The sequence below is a fragment of the Xiphophorus couchianus genome, chromosome 8 (assembly GCF_001444195.1).
Source record: "Xiphophorus couchianus chromosome 8, X_couchianus-1.0, whole genome shotgun sequence".
NCBI classification, from domain to species: domain Eukaryota; kingdom Metazoa; phylum Chordata; class Actinopteri; order Cyprinodontiformes; family Poeciliidae; genus Xiphophorus; species Xiphophorus couchianus.
In genome coordinates, this window is record NC_040235.1 from 3,507,690 (window position 1) to 3,528,528 (window position 20,839).

Consider the following 20,839-nt stretch of genomic DNA (forward strand, 5'->3'; position numbering starts at 1 on the left):
CGCAGCGCATACACAATGGCTGCCCGAAAGAGGAGAGAGCAAACAATTTTCAGGCCCGCCGCGTCTGGCAAAAAATATGAGAAAAAAATTATAAAAAATTCGGAAAATAGTTGAAAGTCAAGAAAAAGTCCACAGAAAGGATGTGGAAGCTCCCAGGGTAAGTTTGGTGTAAATGAAACAAACGGGCACTCCGCTGATGCCTTCAAATATCGGGGTTATTTAAATGAGGAGAGGTGGGGGTGAGTTGGAGGAAAAAAGTTTCTGTTAATCAGTCCTCCGTTACGGAGCAAAGAAAAAAGTAGCGAAGTATTTTCCTCCTGAAAACCCGTGAAGAAGTTCAGTCAGTGCTGATAGGAATGCGTGTCATAGTGCGCCTCCACCAACCTTAAAGAAGTGACAGAAAGTTGGAGTTGACGGCTTTTTTTTTTTTCATTTAATGACAACGACAGTGCGCTGGTCTTTGCAAGAAACCTAACCTCAGAAATAACACCCATTCTATCTGCTGTGTTCAGATACACTTGTTTATCTTTTACCCACATGCTGGTTACCGTGAGCATGGTCAATACGTTGCTTTAAGCATTTCTTTGTGAAAAATGAAGACAACCCCAGTGGCGTCAGGCTATAGTAAGGGGAGATTCATAGTGCATGTAGAAACTGATGGCAGACTGGCAACGCTGCAACCTGGAGGAAAGCAAACCAGTCTAGAGTCGTTAAAGGTGGAGAGGGAAGGTTGGTTTGCCTGGAAGTTGAGGGTTTCTGGAAGATGGTAAAGTTGTGGCGTCTGTCTGCAGGACGGTTCACTGCTGCTCCCACATGCTGACGCGGGTAATTGAAGAGATGATGTGCTGTACTAATCTGTGCTGCTGTATGCCTGGCTGGAACCCTCACTCTGAATGCTTTTACTCTTCTTATTTGCTGGTGTTCATGCTGACGGTGAACATTGATGGTCCTGCATTGAGTTGAAATTTACACAAGACAACTGGGCCACTAAAAAGAAAAAATATATATATACAGTACAGACCAAAAGTTTGGACACACCTTTTAATTCAATGAGTTTCCTTTATTTTCATGACTATTGACATTGTAGATTCACACTGAATGCATCAAAACTATGAATAACACATGTGGAAATATGCACTAAACAAAAAAGTGTAAAACAACTGAAAATAGCCCTTATATTCTAGTTTCTTCAAAGTAGCAACCTTTTGCTGTGATTACTGCTTTGACACACTCTGCATTTTCTTGATGAGCTTCAAGAGGTCGTCACCTGAAATGGTTTTCACTTCATAGGTCAACCTGCCCTGTCAGGTTAATAAGTGGGATTTCTTGTCTTATAAATAGTCATGGAAATAAAGAAAACCCATTGAATTAGAAGGTGTATCCAAACTTTTGGTCTGTACTGTATATACACTGTATATATACAACTTATTACGGATTAATTTTATTGTTGAACATCTACAGCGCGCTCTGTCAATCCAAAATGTGAAGAACCTCTCAAACCTGAATATTTAAGAAAGTAAAAGTGAGATTTTGGTTTTTTTAAGACAATATCTTTGTGTGCAGGATTAATGCTGCACACTAAAGCTCTTAGCGTGCAGCATTATTATGCAACTGAATTCAAACTGAACATTTTCCCACCTTGTTTATTGTCATCTGTTAACATGAGAATAATAGACATTTATGACATAAAAAAATCAGTGACCAGTATAGTCACCCTTCTTTTAAATAACAGTTACAGGCTGTTTCTAGAGTCTGTCAGTTTCTTGATTCAAGGATACATGGCCTTCAGCACAGATACAAGATTTTTTTTATTGCCATATCACCTTTGCTTGTTTGTGGTACAAATTTCTAACTCAGGACCTAGATAAATAAATTTAATGTACAAACAATAAATAATAAAGTAATTTATGTGAAATACAGATATGCATATTAAAAAAATGTGTGTGTGTAAATAATTTATGAGATGAAGTTGAATTAGGTGCAGCTTGAGTTCAGTAGTCTGACAGCTGAAGGGAAGAATCTGTTTCTCAGTTTAGCAGACTTGCTCTGAATGCTTCTCAGCCTCCTGCCTGAGGGGGGCGGCTGGAACAGGCTGTGTGCACGATGGGTGCAGTGCTTGATATGGAGAGGACTCCTCACAGACCTCTGTGCAGCCTTAATCACGCTCTGTAGAGCTGTCCTCTCAGCTGCCGTGCTACTCGGCGATGCAGGTGCAGAGAACGCTCTCCACCACACAGCAATAGAAGCTCCTCAGGACTGAGTTCACAAGTCCAGCTGTCTTCAGTTTCCTGAGGAAGTAGAGATGCTGGTGAGCCTTCCTGACCAGACAGGAGGTGTTGGCACTCCAGGTGAGGTCACTGGATATATCCACACCCACTTTGTTTTCCAATGAGCAGACACTGGCCAGAAAGAGAATTGTAATGGGTGGCTTCCTAGCCTTCAGCTGGGCCAACATGCCTGCCCGCTTCCCCCTCTTCTGTTTTTGGGCACATTTCCTTTTGACCATTGCTCCTCACATTATGCTGCACCAGTTCGTTGTCCTCAAGAGCCACTGTCTCCCAAGTGTGGATTTCAGCCTCTGTGATCTATTAACAGCCGAACTGACTCCAATGCTCATCAACTCAGCCGAGCAGTACATCAGTCATGGGGTTGGCACTGAACTCGTGCCTAAAGCAGCCTCATAGATATTAAAATGGGACTTATTCTTGGGAGCTCAAGAAGCTGCTGCACCTCTTTGCAACCTTTGCTACCTTAGCAACTACTTTTTAGACTTCTATTCTCCCAAACCAGAAAAGGAATTAGACCAGAGATTACTTACTTATACTTATCTAGCAACCCAGAAGTCCATAGTATACTTACTCTTATTTAGCAACCCAGAAAAGGGATTAGAACATGGAACCCAGAAAAACTACCTTAGCAACTACTTTTTATACTTCTATTCTCCCAAACCAGAAAAGGTATTAGACCACAGGATACTTACTTATACTTATCTAGCAACCCTGAACAGGAGTATGTAGTTTATTTACTTTGGATCAACATTATTAGCTTTTTCTTCTTTTTCTCTTTCCTTTGGTTTGTTATTTTGTTTGTATTTCCTTTTAATTCCTGTAAAGCACTTCGTATTGCCTTGTTGCTGAAAATGTGCTACATAAATAAAATTACCTTTACCTTCTTTTCAATAACAGTTATAAGTCTTCCACTCATGTAGTCTGTCAGTTTCTTGATCTGTTGACGATCAACTTTTTGTGCAGCAGCAACCACAGCCTCCCAGACACTGATCAGAGATGTGAACTCTTTAAGAAGGGCCCACAAGTTCTCAATGGGGTTTAGTTCTGGTGAGGAAGGGGGCCACTTCATTGTTCTTTCATCTTTAAGACCTTTACTGGTCAGACACATAGTGGAGTAGTTTGATGCATGTTATGGAGCATTGTCCTGCATAAAAATCATGGTCTTCTTGAAAGATGCAGACATTTTTCTGTATCACTGCTTGAAGAAAGTGTCTTCTAAAAACTGGCAGCAGGTTTGGGAGTTGATTTTGAATCCATCTTCAACCTGAAAAGGTCCAACTATTTCATCGTTAGTGATGCCAGCCCATAGGACTACCCCGCCTTCACCTTGCTGCCGTCTGATGTGAGGTGGAGCTCTGTGCCCATTACTGATCCAGCCACAGGTCCATCCATGTGGTCTGTCAAGAGTCACTCATCTCATCAATCCATAAAGCTTTGAAAAATCTGTCTTCAGATGTCTTGGCACAGTCTTGATGTTTCAACTTATGTGTATTGTTCAGTGGTGGTCAAGGTAAGGAATTTCAGCCTTCCTTACCTTGGCCATATCTCTGGAATACACTGTTATCCTTTGCTGTATTTTTTACAGTTAAATACCACAAAATGCCCAGTAAAACTACCATAAGTCATCTTTACAAGTAGTTACTGTAGTTTGCATTGCATTATGGGTATAGTACATAGTATTACAGTAATTTACTGTATGTTTTGAATTTGCAGTAATTTACTGTTTACACATTACAGTAGTGGTATTGTACTTATAATATACAGTAAGAATTATATTTGATTTCCAACGGTCATCATAGCTGCTTCATCGTGGTTCCCTGTTTCTGTATTTTTACTTTACTGGTTAACATATTTTTAAGGCAGAAAGAGAGAATGTACTTTTTTTTTTTTCACATCCTAGCTAACATTAATATGCAGTTTATCTAGCTACGTCATCAAGCGTGGCTTCGCTTCCAACTGTTTTCTGATGACGTTTGTTTTAAACTCCGAAGCTTTTTCCCTCCAAGTGCAAGTGCAGCTCTGTTTCCGTGCTGTGGGCTCACACTGCTTCAGCTCTTCAAGACAGGTAAAAAAAACACTTCTTAGAAAACTGTTTGAAGCCAAAACCTAGTCTGGAAATGTACATTTTAGGGTAGGGTTAGGGTAAGGGTTAGCCTAACCCTCTTGAAGCTTACCCTAACCTGGCTTTGGGTTGAGATAAGCTCAGTGCTGAGTGTCTGTTAGCATTGTTGTTACATCCTTTGTTGAACAATATAACCTTAACTGATATTTGATCCCCCCTTTTTTTTTTTTTACATCTAATGACTGTTCATTTGTTTAAACCATGACCTTGCAAATGTTAAAAGTGCAGATTAGCTACGTAGGTCAGTAAGGATGAATTCTAACTTTGTTCTTTTTTTTCCTTTTCTTCAGATGACCTTTTTTTAACTCCCAAGCTTTTTCCCTCCAAGTGGCTGTGCAGTTCTGTCCTGCTGACTGCTAACATAGCTTCATCTCTTCAAAAGACAAGACAACAGGTAAAAAGACAGCTCTTCAAACATATTTGAAGCCACAAAATAGTCTGGAAATGTAGAGGAGCAGCTAACCTAATCTATAACTTTGAGCTTGCTACAGCTGGTTAGCCTGCTAAAGTACCATTACATCTCCAACATAGTGTATAAGAGTCTGTAAATGAGGACAAAGGTGAAAAACATTAAAGTAGTTTCTGTTATTTTTTGAGTTTGTTCAACCACAGTGACAGGTGGACAAAAAAAGTTAATTTCCAACCCTGGTTACATATAAGGACTGTTCACATGTTTAAACCATGCTCCTGTAAATTTAAAGTTAAGTCAGTACTAACAGGTGCAACTATGTACAGGTGTAAATTCTGCAGCATTTGTACTTCAGAATTTACAGAATTTTGTAGTCATGTGAAGAAACATCAACACACAGCTAATTATCGGTTTGCATGTGGAATAGAGCAATGTCCTACTTCCTTCAGAACATTTTCTGCATTCAGGTCCCACATGCACAGGAGTCACCGCCATTGCAGAAGTCAGACTGAACACTTGTGGAATGTAATGCTTTAAAAAATACATTTAGCCCCACAAACTGTCATTCACATCCGCTGTTTCAGAGTGGTAGCAGGATGTAGGGGTAAAGTCTAGTCTAGTCTCCGGGATGAGGTTCTCAAAAACCTGTTGTAATCTGGGTGAACTGGCCCTTTAAATATAAATTACTACCAGTAATTCATATTTAAGAGAGTTTTCCTTTTATGTTTTAAAGGTATCTTCCACCAAGATGTCTGTTGAAATGGAAATGACCTTACCCACTACACCAAGGGTAATCATACTTGGTAAGAGGAATATTTTCTATCACCATAATCTTTTTGTAGCAATGTATGTAATTGTTATGGTAGCCTGTACTTTTACTCACTAGCGTTAGCCTGACAAGGGTTTGTCTATTTTAGGAAATAGCTTGATGTCTGCAACCCGGTGGATTGTCAGTATGGAGGAGAAGGTATTTTTCGAGCCTGAGCAACTACATGACTTTGCCAGCGTCCTTGCTGTCTTTTTTGGGTCATATTCTGTCTTCAATCTGGAGTATCAGGATCCAGCATCCACCACGCTGGAGATGATACAATGGCAAGTACTCTACACCAAGCCATTTATGACTTAAATTTAATGACAGTTTGACTGATGATGAAGAACCATAGCTGATTGCTGTATTGTACGTCTTCATTAAAAATTACAATTAATATATTTTATTTCTGTTAAAAGATTCTTTGTGAGGATCAATCCAGATGTTGGTACCAAATGCACAGCCAAAGTCGGTACAAGCCGCAAGATGGGAAGTCTTGTCAAGAGGAAAGTAGTCAGTGTCAACTCCCAGATCACCACCTTCTTCCAACAACTTGCTGAATTTGAATGGAGGACTTCCAACTAGGTAAGTATTTTACCAAATGTAAATGTTTATTATTTTGTTGTCTTTTCCTCCTATCTTGCATGCTCTGACTTTACTTTAGCCTTTTTAATCTGATTTTAATGATTATTTATAAATGCCATGTGATTCCTACACAATAGCCCTTTAGAGTAGCCTGCATCTTTTCTGTGTCCGTGGTAAAAAGTGGATGTCGCTGCATCTCTTAATAAATCACAGAAATGTATAAGTGTGTAGTCGTTTAAGTGTGGTGTATGTTTATACTATGCAGTTTTCAGTTTATTAGGCACACCTTTGCAGTAATCCGTCAGCACCAATAAAATGACTAAAAAGATTGTTGTACTTCATCGTCCCCTTGGGGACATTTGTAGGACGCAATCTTTTGAATTACTGAAGACTGACTGACTGCTTTTGCCATAAACAATCCAAAAACCTGAAGTGAAGCCAGTCCTGCTCATTCTTTATGCAGCTTCTGTTATCACTTCAGTCCAATTGATTTTTTTTTAAACAAATTATCAACTTAATGCTGCTTTATGACAAAGATTTTATGCATTTGAACATTGTCACTTCAGCTTAATTTGTCAACCTTCCTGTCGATTTGAAAATGTAGATAACTTCCTGACCCTCTCATGATCTCCCACATTGTCTGTCTTATTCTTTACAGTTCATCTTCCACAAGATGGATCCCACTGATTTTGTTTGACGAATGGAATAAAAGTTCTTCTGATGTAGGAAATGTGTTCTATGGTTTTGTTGTTTTACAGCACATTATATTGTATTGTGACATTGTTCTTTATGACATTGCGAATATGTAAATGGATTTTATTTCTACAAATCTGCTGAAAATAAATACCTGTTATTCACAGTACTTGGACTAAAATTTCTTTTATGAAATTTTTCGGTTTATGGTAAAATATTCTTATATTAAAAAAATGTAAACTTTAATTTACAGTAAAACTCTGACATTATGTTGTGAAACAAGTTTACAGTAGACCAGCTTTCCTATAAAATACAATTACAGTAAAGCAGTTATAACTGTAAAGCACACTCAGTAAAAATTAACTGTGAAATATCATATCAGTAAAGGTACTGCAGAATGATAATTACAGTAACTTGCTGGCAACAGTGTTGCCAGTAAGTTACTGTAAAATTACAATAAAAGGTCTAACAGTGTATGACAATATTGGTTGCTTTTGCCTTAATTACTGCCTTGATGCAATCAGCCTGTGGCTCTGCCTGGGAATTATGGAAGCCCAGATTTCCTTGATGTTTGCTGTCAGCTCTTTGTTGTTGGATCTGGTGTCCCTCATTTTCCTCTTGAGAATACCCCATAGATTCTCAATGGTATTTAGGTCCAGCAAGTTGGCTGGCCAGTCAAACACTGGACATCAAACCAGACTTTGATGCCCATGCTTCTGGCAGCATGGGCAGGGGGCAGGCCCTGTTGGCAAATGAAATCTAAAGCTCCATACAGATCTTCAGCAGAAGGAGTCATGTAGTGGTGACCTTGGATTTAAGAAAGCAGAGTTTACCAACGCCTGCAGCAGACATTGAGCCCCAAATCATGACTGACTGGATATTTCAATCTGGAGAGACTCAGACGGAGAAAGGGGAAACAATTAGAAAAGTTTATTAACAGCATGAATTAAATCTTTGGCGCTCGGGCCCCGGCTGAGGACATTGATTATCGCAAACTTTGCGATGGGCTCGGATGAGCATTCCATATGCTGATAGGAACGTCATCCCCCGGGACCCGGCACTGGTGGTGGAGGCGATGAAGGATGCGGCCGGATAGCTGAGTGAGTGGAGGTGAAGGGGTGGAGGTGGGTTGAGCTCTGCTGGAAAGCACAAGACGCCATGGATGGTGGTCCTTATCAGCTGGGGCTTGGACGCTGATTGGACGTGACGAGTCTTGGACCGGCGTGACCAATCAACGGTGATGAGCCGGAAGCTCTGGTTGGATGATGCAAGTGGGGCTAAAAGAATCTTCCAGTTTGAATTTGCGCCTAGGCTTCATTTCACACTAGACCTCAAGCAGGGTTCAGTTATTCAGTTTGGGTTCAGTTCTTCACCTGACGTCCACCAAACCCTTGGACCTTGACTACCAAATGAAAGGCACACTTTGTTTTCACAGGAAAAGAGGACATTGGACCACTGGCCAGTAGTTCAGCCCTTCCACTACACTGTGTTCCAAATTATTATGCAAGTGATATTTTCTCAGATTTTTTTAAATGGTCAATGCAAATGATGGTCAGTATAATTTTCAAGTTATGAACTATTACAGTTTAAATCAAATTTTACTGAACAAAGCTCCCCATGAGAACAGTATAAAAAACTCAAAATGCACTGTTCCAAATTATTATGTGCTGAAAATTTTCTAAACAATTTATGGATTATAAAGAACTGCAAACAGTCATTCTTTCAGTGTGCAGCATTAAATGGTCACATGTACTAAAATCAAAAGCTATTTTAATCAAAAACATCTTAACAGACCAAGTTCCATGTTAACATTGGACTTTCTTTGGTATCACAGCACAATTCTTGATCCATTGAACTTGTGAGTTTGTGGAAAGTTTCTGCTGAATTTCTTTGCAGGATGTCAGAAAACCTTCCCAGAGCTGCTGTTTTGATATGAACTGCGTTCCACCCTCAGATCTTCTGCTTGAGGAAACTCCAAAGGTTCTCAATAGGGTTGAGGTCAGAGGTCAGAGGAGGATGGTGACCACACCATGAGTTTCTCCCCTTTCATGCCCATAGCAGCCAATGACACAGGGGTATTCCTTGCAGCATTACATGGTTGCATTGTCATGCATGAAGTTGATTTTGCTACTGAAGGTTCGGCTCTTCTTTTAGAACCATGACAGAAAGTGATCAGTCAGAAAGTCCAGATACTTTGCCGAGGTCATTTTCACACCTTCAGGGACTCTGAGGGGGCCGACCATCTCTCTCTCTCCCCATGATTTCGGCCCACAGCATGACTCCACCACCTCCTTGCTGAAGTCACAGCTGTGTTGGGACGTGGTGGCCATCCACCACCAATCCACTACTACGTCCATCTGGACCATCCAGGGTTGTACAGCAGTCATCAGTGAACAAGTCTGTTTGAAAATGAATCTTCGTGTACGGCTGGGCCCACTGAGACCGGTTCTGCTTGTGAGCTCTGGTTAGAGGCCCAATAGTAGGTTCAAGGACCGCAAGCCTCTGGAGGATCCTCCACCTTGAGGCTCCAGAGGCACCAGCAGCGTCAAATAACTGTTTGCTGCTTTGTAAGGACATTTTAACAGCTGCTCTCTTAATCTGATGAATTTGTCTAACAGAAACCTTCCTCATTCTGCCTTTATCTGTACAAACCCATCTTTGTTCTGAATCAGCCACAAATCTCTTCACAAAACGATAACGCTTCAGTTTTTGTTAAATATCTAATGTTTTCATACCTTGTCATACAGCACTACACTGATTTTTGTCAGCAGAGAGATCCTTTCTCTTTCTTGAAACCTGTGGCCTGCTTAATAATGTTTAACATCCTTCTGAAGTAGATTTCCTTTAATTGAGCTCACCAGACAAACTAATCAACCAGATCTCTGAAATTAATTATAGTGATTCAAAGAGCCCTGAGACACGATACCATCTATAAATTTAATAGCACAACAAAAAATTTTTTCTTTATGACTCTTAAATCCAATTTGCATAATAATTTGGAACACAGTGTAGACTTTCCATTGATAGGCTTGGACACAGCACTCTGTGAACAGCCAACCTCCTTAGCTCTAACCTTTAGTGGCTTACCCATCCTATGGAGAGTAACAATGATGGTCTTCTGACCAGTTGTTAGGTCTGCAGTCTTCCCCATATTGAAACGCACTGAGACAATTGAACCAAACTGGACCAATTTAATGACACCTAGTGGTGCTTTGAGTTTAGTAGATGTTTAGTGTGACACACTCAAATTACAACATTCATGGTTTGATTTCTTCACAGTATACATCAAAATAAGCAATCCTGAGCTACTAAATCAAAACTTCCTGACAGCATGGCTAATTGTTTTGTGCTGGTTCTGATTGGCTGTTTCTGACTGAACTGTGTAATTCTGCAGAACACATGGAGGAGATTGATAAAAAAAATTTCAGAGATTATCTGTCTTATGTTAGAACATAGCTAAACTTTTAATACATATGAAAAATCTTTTTTTGTTTATTTTGGTTACATGCTACAGCTTTAAGCAGACGTTCGGTGTGAGAGTTCACTGCTGGGTGGATTTTGAGCAGTGCTACGTCTGTGAGATATTACTACCAGTAATGCATAGTGGCGGTCCAACAGCGAGAGCAGAACCAGCATCTTCCACTGCTAGCTTGAAGAGTTATTATTTTTTTGGCTGTTTGTTTAGCTTTCTGACCATCGTCTCTTCCGGGTGAGTGTTGGTAGTTGTGTGCTGCTATCTGGCCGCTCCGGATGTCTTTTTTTTCTGCAGTGAGCCTCGATATAGCCAAACTCTGTCAAGTGTTTGTTTTGTCATATTAGGTTGGTTGTGTTGATGCATTTTGACATGCTTCACCCCCGAGGTAATTATTTGTCGCAACACACAAACTTCCCCATTCAGTCTGAGTGCTGAAGTTCCTCACCACATTGCTTAGCATTTATTGCCGCGCGTAGTGTGAAGGAAAGAGGTGATGAGCAGCACACGCAGGCTGCAAAGTGAGATACAGGTTTTGATGGTCGCCGACTGGCAATCACCGATCAGACACTTTTTCACGGCAATTGGCTGATTGTGATCAGTGGCTGATCAATAGGCACACCTCTAATATATATACATTACACAGTTTATAAACTCTGTAAGACCTGTACTATTTTGACTGCATTTAGTTGGTGGAAAATGGCAGTTCTGGTGGCACCTGACACTAGGTACCACCAAGTGTCAGGTGCTGCAAGCTGAGTCTGGTGGCCCACCAGGGTGTTTAAACACTGGGGGAAACCCTGATTATGTAACAAATAAAACTCTGCAAAACTTTGAGCTCCATTTTTACCAGCTTCTGTTTATCAGTTATTGTGTTTAACACCATTGTAGTTGCTACGTGACACAACATATGCCGAATAATGGTGGGAGTAAATCTGAAGGTCAGTTCATCCAATTTCACAGCCTTTCACTGCCAGACTTCATGGTCAATGTAGGCCGTGTTCTTTGATGACTCTCGGAGAATGCAGCCCCTGAGATTAGACACACCCACTATTCTCTTAAGTGTAGCATTGAATTATTCACATAATGCTTTTCTCTTCTTTTCATTATGTGCCAGGCACCTTGGTCCAGGCTGGGATGACAACCTAAAGCTGGACGTTGGAGTTACATCAGCATTATTCGGGCACCCTGCTCTTCATGTAGCTGGTCTGCTTTAGGGTGCCATGGCCACTGGAACAGAGAACCGCCATGACCATATTCTGGAGAAAGCCAAGCTTTCACCAACATCAGGGAAACGCAGGAGAGCAGAAGGGAAACCCAAGAAGAATTTTCCTTGTCAGGAGTGTCAGAAGGCATTCAACAGCCTGGAGAAGTTGAGGGTGCACTCGTACTCTCACACAGGGGAAAGGCCGTATCGCTGCTCCCATCCGGACTGCACCAAGGCTTTCGTCTCCAAATACAAGCTGCTACGGTACAGCAGGGTGCAGCATGTTGATTTGTTTTCTTTAGGCTTATTGAAATCTAGCATTATGATATACTAATGAGTAGCTTTACTTACAGTTCTATGTAACGCATGCTAACTTTGAATATAATTTCAGCCATTCTGAATTCTCATAGATTGTGTCTGTGTTCCAAGGCATATGGCAACTCACTCACCAGAAAAAAGCCACAAGTGTTCATACTGTGAAAAAATGTTTCACCGCAAGGATCACTTAAAAAATCACCTGCACACTCATGATCCACACAAGGAGGCTTTCACCTGTCAGGAGTGCGGAAAGAGCTACAACACCAAGCTGGGCTTTAAGCGCCACCTGGCCCTCCATGCTGCACACAGCGGAGACCTGACCTGCCAAGTGTGCCTGCAGCTGTTCCCCAGCACTGTGGTTCTCCTGGAACACCTCAAAACACATGCTGGCAAGCCATCTGGAGGGACCAAAGAGAAGAAGCATTGTTGTGAACATTGTGAGCGTCAGTTTTACACCCGCAAAGATGTGCGACGCCACATGGTGGTGCACACTGGACGCAAGGATTTCCTCTGTCAATTCTGTGCTCAGCGCTTTGGTAGGAAGGATCATCTGACACGCCACATGAAGAAGAGCCACACCAGGGAGCTGCTGAGGGTAAAAAGTGAACCAGCTGATTCGCTGGAGACAGATGTTTATGATTTGGCTACTGGAAGCATCAAGGATGAGCTTCCAGCAACATTGACAACAAGATCACTCCAGGTTAACATGTTCACAAGCTCTGACCTGGACACACAGCCCTTTTCTTCCCCCAGTAATCCCTTTTCTTTAAAGTACCCACTGAGCTCCAACTTTACCTCATACACCATCACCTCACATGAGAGGGAGCAGAATCTAAAGGGAGAACTGGAGACCTATCTAATGGAGTTGCAGAACACCTTGCCATCCTCATCCTCTGCATCCGTAGAGCCTCAAATCCCGTCCTCCAAACTCGACTTGTTACCTCATGTAGGTATGCTGGAGGAAGCAAGCGAGGAGGCATGCCTCTCCAAAATTTCCACGCCAGCAGCAGGTCCTGCAGCAGACTCTATGGCCTCATCTTCTTCACTTATGGATTTTTCCCAACTGTTCAACTTCTTGCCACACAACGGGCCTCCATACAATCATGTAGGAAGTGGCGGGGGCAGCATAGGACCAGCCGTCACCTTTCCTTCCACTGAAGAATCAGTTCCTCTACTTCAGCTGCCCCCCCAGATACCTGTGGGTGAAGAACCTGCAGAGAGTCCTCTCCAAGGACTCCCCTCCTCCTTCATATGTAGCCTGAGCACACCCACAACACTACCCCGGTTTCACCAAGCATTTCAGTGATGGAGTCTGTCCTGCCAAATGCAGAGCCCCCACAGCTGAAACAGCCAAACATGATTCCAATAATTCTAGATAGTCAGGTCATTTGTTAAAAAGTGAAGAGACAATTACAAAGCAGTAGGTGCATGATGACAGGGCCAGCAGTTACAAACACACACAGCTTTATATGTATCTGGCTTATTCAACCTTAGCAGATCTTCTCCTTTATTCCAGATAAATTACCCTGTTCTTTATTTCTGGAAATATTATCCTAAAGTCTTTTTCTTTCATATTTTCTAAGCTGCTCCAAAGACAGAAATTACTTAAACATCTATGAGCTTCAATGTTCCTCTTTAATAGCATGATAGAAAGTGTCACTCAGCTTCATGCTGATTTAATGATTGTTGCAATAAATCAGCAATAAGGAACTTATTATGATATGGATATAATGATATAGGCAGCTCATCTTTAACCAACACTGCCACACCATTGAAGAGTTTTTATCTGGGATATTTTCTCTAACTGCAGTAGTTCAGATGAGTCACACACAGTTTACTTAGAACTTAATAATCATTCCTAACTCTTTATGGCAACATAGACCCCTGCTTTAGCTTTATACATTGCCATAATGTAGAGTGCTACTTTAGATTTTAGTGTTGCCATATTTTTAAAGCACAGTTCTGTAGTTTTGCAAGAATTCAAACTCTAATCATTTTAACTGGGAAAACATCTCCTAATATATAAACTGTTTTGTTCATGAAATAGGTTGTAGACATGACAGAATGTAATAAAAGGACACACTTTACTCAATCTGAATCACTGAAAGCAAATTACCATGCTAGAACTACTGAGTATCTATTTAACTTTCCGACAATAAGTAAATCCACAAAACAATATACCGTAATTGAAACTCCTAAAATATTGAGCTAAAAGTGATCCAGCAACAAGGTTTGTGAGAGTCAGCATTCAATGATTAGCAGTGATAGGCTTCTTTCTTCAATCCCAGTTAATCACCCAACAAGAGAACCAAACTATCTGTGGGCAAGGTACTGCGTCCCTCATATGCCTATGGATATGTAAATGGAAACTGACTTACTTAAAATGATTTTTTGGCCAAATATCAAAACTACGAGCTGTTTCTCATAAATCAAGTTGAAACGATTTAAATAACTCAACAAAACAAATGGTTTCTCCACATAAAATGCCACTTTTGTTGTAAGTGCCCCTTACATTCACAGGGGTCAGGAAGTGACTAAAATCCGCAAATACTTGAGACCCTCTCTAAAAATGCTTATAACTGCCTTACAACTTTTAATAGTTTAAATACCAGATATACCTTAATATATAGTGATAAATACAATGGAAACTGTCTTAGCACTACTGCAGAACTAGCATCCTCTGTCTTTCTTGTTTCTACTCTTTGGGGTACAGCCCGTCAGCATCAAGGAAAATGAATGGTGCCCCTTGATTGGCTCCTTTGCAAATGCCAGTATGTCTTGTCGTATTGCACATAGGTATTTCAGATTCACAAGCTGTATTTTCTTTCAAATCAATCTGAAGCCTGTATACTTGATTGCATTGCTAAAATCTGTGATAATGACATTAATTATGACTAAGTCCAAATTTTCTGGCTTCTATTTTTTGTTTGTTTCTTTGCCATTTCATATTCCCAACAGTTCTCAGTGAGCTTTGAACCAACTACTCAAAATCTAAAACCTCCATGGACATTAAGGACAGATTTTATCCTTCAGCTCAAATATAGAATCTACATGCAAAGAGTGAGTATATGATATCTACAATTGAGAGATGCTTGATGTAAGCAGACTTTTGCAATATTGCTCACAGAGGACCCCTGTTGATTCAACGTTCAGTTTATGGAGATTCACCTATTCACAGATTTTTCTGTGAACCATGTTACTCCAAATGATTTGCAAATATTTTTGGACAGCACATCTAAATTTCTAAAGGAAATATGGCTTAACAAGCAAAAATTTGTAAGTGCAGTTCTACTTCACATGCTATTGGCTGGTGGTTGCAAAGCAGCCAATTCAGTAGTTTCATCAATTTTCCGTGGCAATGATTGGCTGTAACCCCAAGAGTAGAGGTAGGGAAAACTGGGAACAGCAGCTGCTGAGGTAATGCTAAGACAGTTTTCATTGCGTGTATTAATGTATATTAAGGTATAATTATTGTCTGAATGAGTAAAGTAGGCAGATATGGGGTTTTAGGAGGGTTCTTAATTATTTGTGGATTTTAGCTATTCACAGTTGGTTACAATCCCTAACCGTGGTGTATGATGGGGGTCCACTGCACATTGATGTTCCAACAAAGATTGCAATTCCATGTATTGTATTGGTATATAAAGAACTTTTTATGCCAATTAAAACTAAAGTTATAAAGTTGACATAAGTTTGGAGCACTTCCCATTTAATACAGAGGCTTCAGTTCTATAAATAAGGGCTCCTCCAAGAGTTTCTTTAATAGAAGAAAACACTAAAACATGGTTATAGCTGAGATGTTCATCTGCTGCCCTGCAAATGAACATCTCATGTGTGACATGTGTGATTCACATGTCACTCAAAACCACCTTGTGATCCACCTAACCCCAAAATGGTCCCTTTACCAACACTGATCAGGCATAACGTTATGATCACCTGTCTAATATTTAAATATCTGACTAAACATCCCATCAGAGCTGATTTTTATGTAATTATTATAACATTAGTATATTAATATATAATGATGTTTGAAATATAATTATAATATTTATAGTGATGAAGTTTCCTCTACAATAAACAATAGTTCTATCTCTTGCCTTCTTTTAAAGTAAAATCTGCTGTCTGTGTAGACTTTGTTCAGGTCCTAGTAATATGAATGTTGTTGTGAGCTTCCAGAAAGTCTTTACCCAGTGAATCAGTTCCCATTCTCTTGAACTTATCTGCTGTGGCCCACCAAAGTCTAAAACACTCGATTTTATGCAGGAATGAAGGGATAAGTTCCAACTACTGACGAAGCATGTGAACAGAGACGTAAAATGTCAAAGCACCACCACAAGCCAGGGCAATGGGGAAAATTGTCTTGGCAGGGTTTGGCAACGCCTCCCTCACCCAGTCAGTTGAACAATAACTAATACTAATACACAGCATAACAAAAGTTCCATGCAGATATTCATTATCATTATATTCAGTAAGCATTTTTAGGAAAACACAGAAGGGACATAAAAAGAGGGCCGTTGAGTTGAGACATCCATCATAATTCCTGTATTTTTAATTTAAGTCTGTCTTCTACATCTTTATATGGAAATCATGTTCTCTTACTTACTGACAGATTGTAAATCACATTTAACACTGATTCTTCATTTCAACATGCCATTAGCAACTCTCATTCATCATTGTGTTAATCAATGAATGTCTGTATTGTCATTGGGCCAAAGCAGTACAACACAATTCAGAAATGCAACTCAATGTGACATTCATGCTACAATAAAAATCGAAGTTAATAAAAGTAGGTTTAAATATAAATACTGTCCTTACATCTAGTGTTGCTGTTTATGTGGAGTTGGGTTCTGCTCACCTGAGATCCCAGCCTTCTGGGACACGTTTTGGTTCTGTCCTGATTCTTCTAGAGTCAAGATAATTGATATGGGAAAAAATGTCTTTGAAGATGAAAACCTCTTTAGAAAACTGAACAGAGCATGGAAGGAGATTTTAATGTTCAGATTCAATCTTTAACAAGTCAAAGTAAGACCCAACCTGTTGAGGTTAAACATCTGTCAGCTCCTGTTTCTTTTTCTGAGACTAGGAATAACTTTAGATGTGTGAAGTCCACATTTATTTGCATGGGGTCAAGTGCTAAGTATAGAAAACAGAATAATATAAAATGTATAGTTTTGATAATTTGCAATTCAAGTCTCAAGATGAGCCTTTCACAACCAGTCCTAGTTCCAATCCTTCAATTTCTTGAAGTGGAACCAATAATTGCCTTGCATTCAAATGTATCATCTGCCAAAGTCACAGATTTGGGAGTAGAAAATACCAGGCGTTCTTTACCCAGACAGCAGTTAGATTTTTTGACCCATATAAATATGGAGAGACTGTGGATTAATCAGGAGAGTATTTGTCTTTTATTGTGAAGGCTGAAAGTTACACTCCAATTCATGTTGATGTATTCTTGAGCTAGGCAATTAACCAAAAGTCACCTACCAATCTGTGTATTGGTGTAAGAACATCAGTGTTTGAGAGCAGCTTTGACAGGTTAAAATAGTAATATAAAAGTTCAGTCCATTTAAAGTTTCTCATGGCATAGATCTCCCCTCTAAGGATCCTGATCTTGGTAACTGTTTCATTTTCTGATGTTTTCTATCTGTTCTGCTTTCCCATATTGTTTTGTCATTAGAAACTATGTGTTGTTAAAATCCATCAGCATATACGTTGGTTGCCAGGAGCTGCTGCTTTCACTGTCAGGTTACAGGTGAAGAACTCTCTTTTCCACTAGCTGTGGAGTCATCCAAAAGTTCAAAAAATAAGCAGACATGATTTGTGTGAGAGTGGTGAAAGAGACAGTTGTTCTTGTATTGATGCATGAATGACCTTATCTGATAAATATCTGGGGTAGCTGAGACTCTCTGTTGGAAATAGAACCATCTGAACAGGGAATGGAGATCAGGGTTCCCTCAATGAACTGTTGTGTGGTTGATCTGGAAAAACACCTGGTTTGGGTGATGTGTGCTTTCTGTTGAAATGCACAGAACTGACATTTCATTAGAGTCCATCATAGTGTTCTTTACCTCACAGCTTCAGTATTCAAATCATGAACTCCAGTTTCTGTTTAACATTAAGTTCCCTTGTACTCCTTCCTGAATAAGGTTTTTGTAGACCATGTAAAATGTAGAGTTGAATGTTATTGTGTCAAAGCATTTATCAGTGTGTGCTACCTGTAACTTGTGAAGATTTTATGAAAAATGTTTTTGATAATTGCAGCACTTTGTGTTCATGAAATGCTTTTAATCTTCCAGTGCTTTTGGTTTAAATGCTTAATACAAATGTATAAATGATATATTTACCTCTTTTAGAGAACAGTAAAATGTAAATACATTATAAATGTTTTATTTTTACAGTTTAACGTTTTGACAGTGTTTTTCCGATAAGTGTACTTTTTGCTTTACTTGCACACAGTCTGTATGCAGTTTGAAACGCATACATGTTAGTTGAAGTTAATTATTCATACGCTCTTATAGGCGACGCCATGACAAACAAGATTTAGTGAACATTTTAACACCTAGATATATCTTGCTCCAGCATGTTTTAATTCAAACTAATGATGCTTAAAAGAAGGTCTATACAACCTGAGATAAACAATACATTCAATTTTGAATTGTCCTCATTCATCCAACATTAAACTAAGCTAAAATGCAGAAGCAGATTTTAGACCTTAAGCCCAGTCTTTGATTCAATAACTTCAAATAATCATCTCCTGTATGACCTTATCAGAGTTCTGTGTTATTATTAGAGAAGTATTTTCACAGAACTATTTAAGTTTAATTGGTGCTCATAAGAGATTTCATCAGACTGGGATCTGGACAGGGGATTGGCTACTTCAACAGCCTCATTTTATCCTTTATCTGTTATTCTGTTGTAGATATGAATTGTCATTTTGGATGAGCTACTTGGGCCAAGCTTCAACTGGAGGACAGATGGCCTTAACTCTGTCTTGAGAATACATTGTGAATGGTACAGAGCAGGGCTTCGCAGTGGAGCAGCTGGTAGCACTGTTGCCTTGCAGCAAGAAGATCCTGGCTTTCCCCTGTGCATCCATCAGTTTTCTCTGGGTATCTTGGCTTCCTTCCATAGTCCTAAAACATGACCGCATTGTTAATTAGTCTCTGTAAAATTGCCCTTAGAGATGAGTGTGTGTGCATGGATGTTTGCCCTGTGATGGCCTCCCATGACCTCCCCACAGTGTACTCTGCCTCCCACCCAATAACTGAAGACAAGTAGCCTATCTGTTGGGTATAGACCATGGCTGGATGGTGCCGAGCTGTTCAGGGTAAACTTAAATGAGCTCAATGTATCCAGAACCTCTGGCTGTAAAATCAGGATAAACCATCGCTTCCATGCTCAACAGTGTATACAAGGAGTTAATGCAAAACATTTTAGCCAAATAGCTGTAGTAGCATCCAACAGAAATTTCTCAAGCTGGTTTGTTTGGAATCTAAATTTAAAAAGCATGGTAACGTGTAAGATGTAGCTGTTGAATGTTGTGACCTCAAGGTAAACTCTGATCCATGTTGCATGTTATTGCCGTTGTATTGACACAAATATGTGTGCTACCGAGCAACTAACTGCCAACTGTTTTTCTGATGTAAATACTGTGATGCAAGCAATGAGGGTGAACTTAATTTTTCACACCCGCCTTCTGCGTTTTACTTTGGTTTTTAGTAAATAAATCAATTGTGTGAGATGAATTTGTTATTTGTCACTCGAACCAGATGATTTAGGTATGGTCTATCGGCATTCTTTGAATTAAGGAAGGGTATACTTACTTTTTCTGACACAATTTCTGAGATTGTGACAACAGATTAGTTTGGTTTTGTTTTCATAAATGTGTTAATTTTTAGATGAACCCAAATATTTAACAGTAGAACTTGTATGTTATCTAGAATCCAAGGATTTTAAATGAGATGGTTGAAGAAAACATAAAAACAAACAAAAGGCCTTACTGATTTTCTCAAATAGTTAAAACTCTCAAGCTATGTTCAATTTTCTTTCTGAAAAAAAAAATCTTTCTCTGGAGATATAAGGCCACCAGTAAAAGGCAGACTGTAGGTCATTTGGTGTTAGACAAATTTCTAAGCTCCAGCAGTACCAGTGATCTATATTGAATGTGTATGTAAGAAACACTGCAATACTGCAAAAATATTATGGTATTGGAACAAGCTGCTATAATATGTCTAAAGCTCCGTAAGGTGCTACAGACCTATTTCTCTTAAATGTATTGTTTGTACATGTATCCAGCTTAGCTGAAAAGCTGCCATGTGTGCCTGCTTCCACCTTATATACATATTTTTGTTGTACTGTGAGTCTTTGTTCTTCTGTTCATACATGCTTGTAATTACATGGTCCCAGTATACCGCTGCACACAACACCACCACATGTAAAGATTTTGAAAGAAAGAGAAGAAAGATGGGAACATGCAGAGTATGTGCTGATCCTCAAACGTTTTTGCATGGTATTCAAAGTGAGTTGAGAGATAAACCTCATCAGACGTGTTGGGTTTGCTGCTTGTTGTTTCAGCATTTTCACCCACATTGTCTATAGCAAAGTCAGAGCACAATCTCTACAAGCTCCTACACATTTTCCCAAACTACTGTCATATTTTATACATATAGGCAAAATAAATCATACATATAAGTACAAATACATATGTGTTTATACATGGTGAAAAATCAATGCTGCAGCTTTTAACAACTGTTTTTTTTTCCTTCTTTGTCTTTTTAAACATTGTCATTATCCAAAGAAAGTTTATTTATTGGTTGGCAAAATAACCAGACTTCATTCACATACAATGCTGCTATGAAAGAGGAGAGTTGCATTTGTCAACTCTTGTGTTTTTACTCAGTGTAATGAAAGTTCAATAAAGTTAAGGAAAAGAATCCA

At 39.5% G+C, this 20,839-nt stretch overlaps 1 protein-coding gene across 1 annotated transcript; it reads left to right on the forward strand.

The window, feature by feature from the left end:
• The first annotated feature begins 2 nt into the window (after positions 1 to 2).
• On the forward strand, positions 3 to 20,839 carry plag1 (pleiomorphic adenoma gene 1). Its single transcript, XM_028025670.1, has 3 exons — positions 3 to 157; positions 11,495 to 11,848; positions 12,014 to 20,839. The coding sequence occupies exons 2-3, from the start codon at positions 11,601 to 11,603 to the stop codon at positions 13,206 to 13,208; spliced, it is 1,443 nt and encodes a 480-aa protein (XP_027881471.1). The 5' UTR covers positions 3 to 157; positions 11,495 to 11,600; the 3' UTR covers positions 13,209 to 20,839.

Excerpts from the sequence above, each read along its gene's own strand:
- plag1 (XM_028025670.1), top strand. The coding sequence starts at position 11,601 with ATGGCCACTGGAACAGAGAACCGCCATGACCATATTCTGGAGAAAGCC. Across the intron at positions 11,849-12,013 it reads TCCAAATACAAGCTGCTACG|GCATATGGCAACTCACTCAC; the intron begins GTACAGCAGGGT and ends CTGTGTTCCAAG.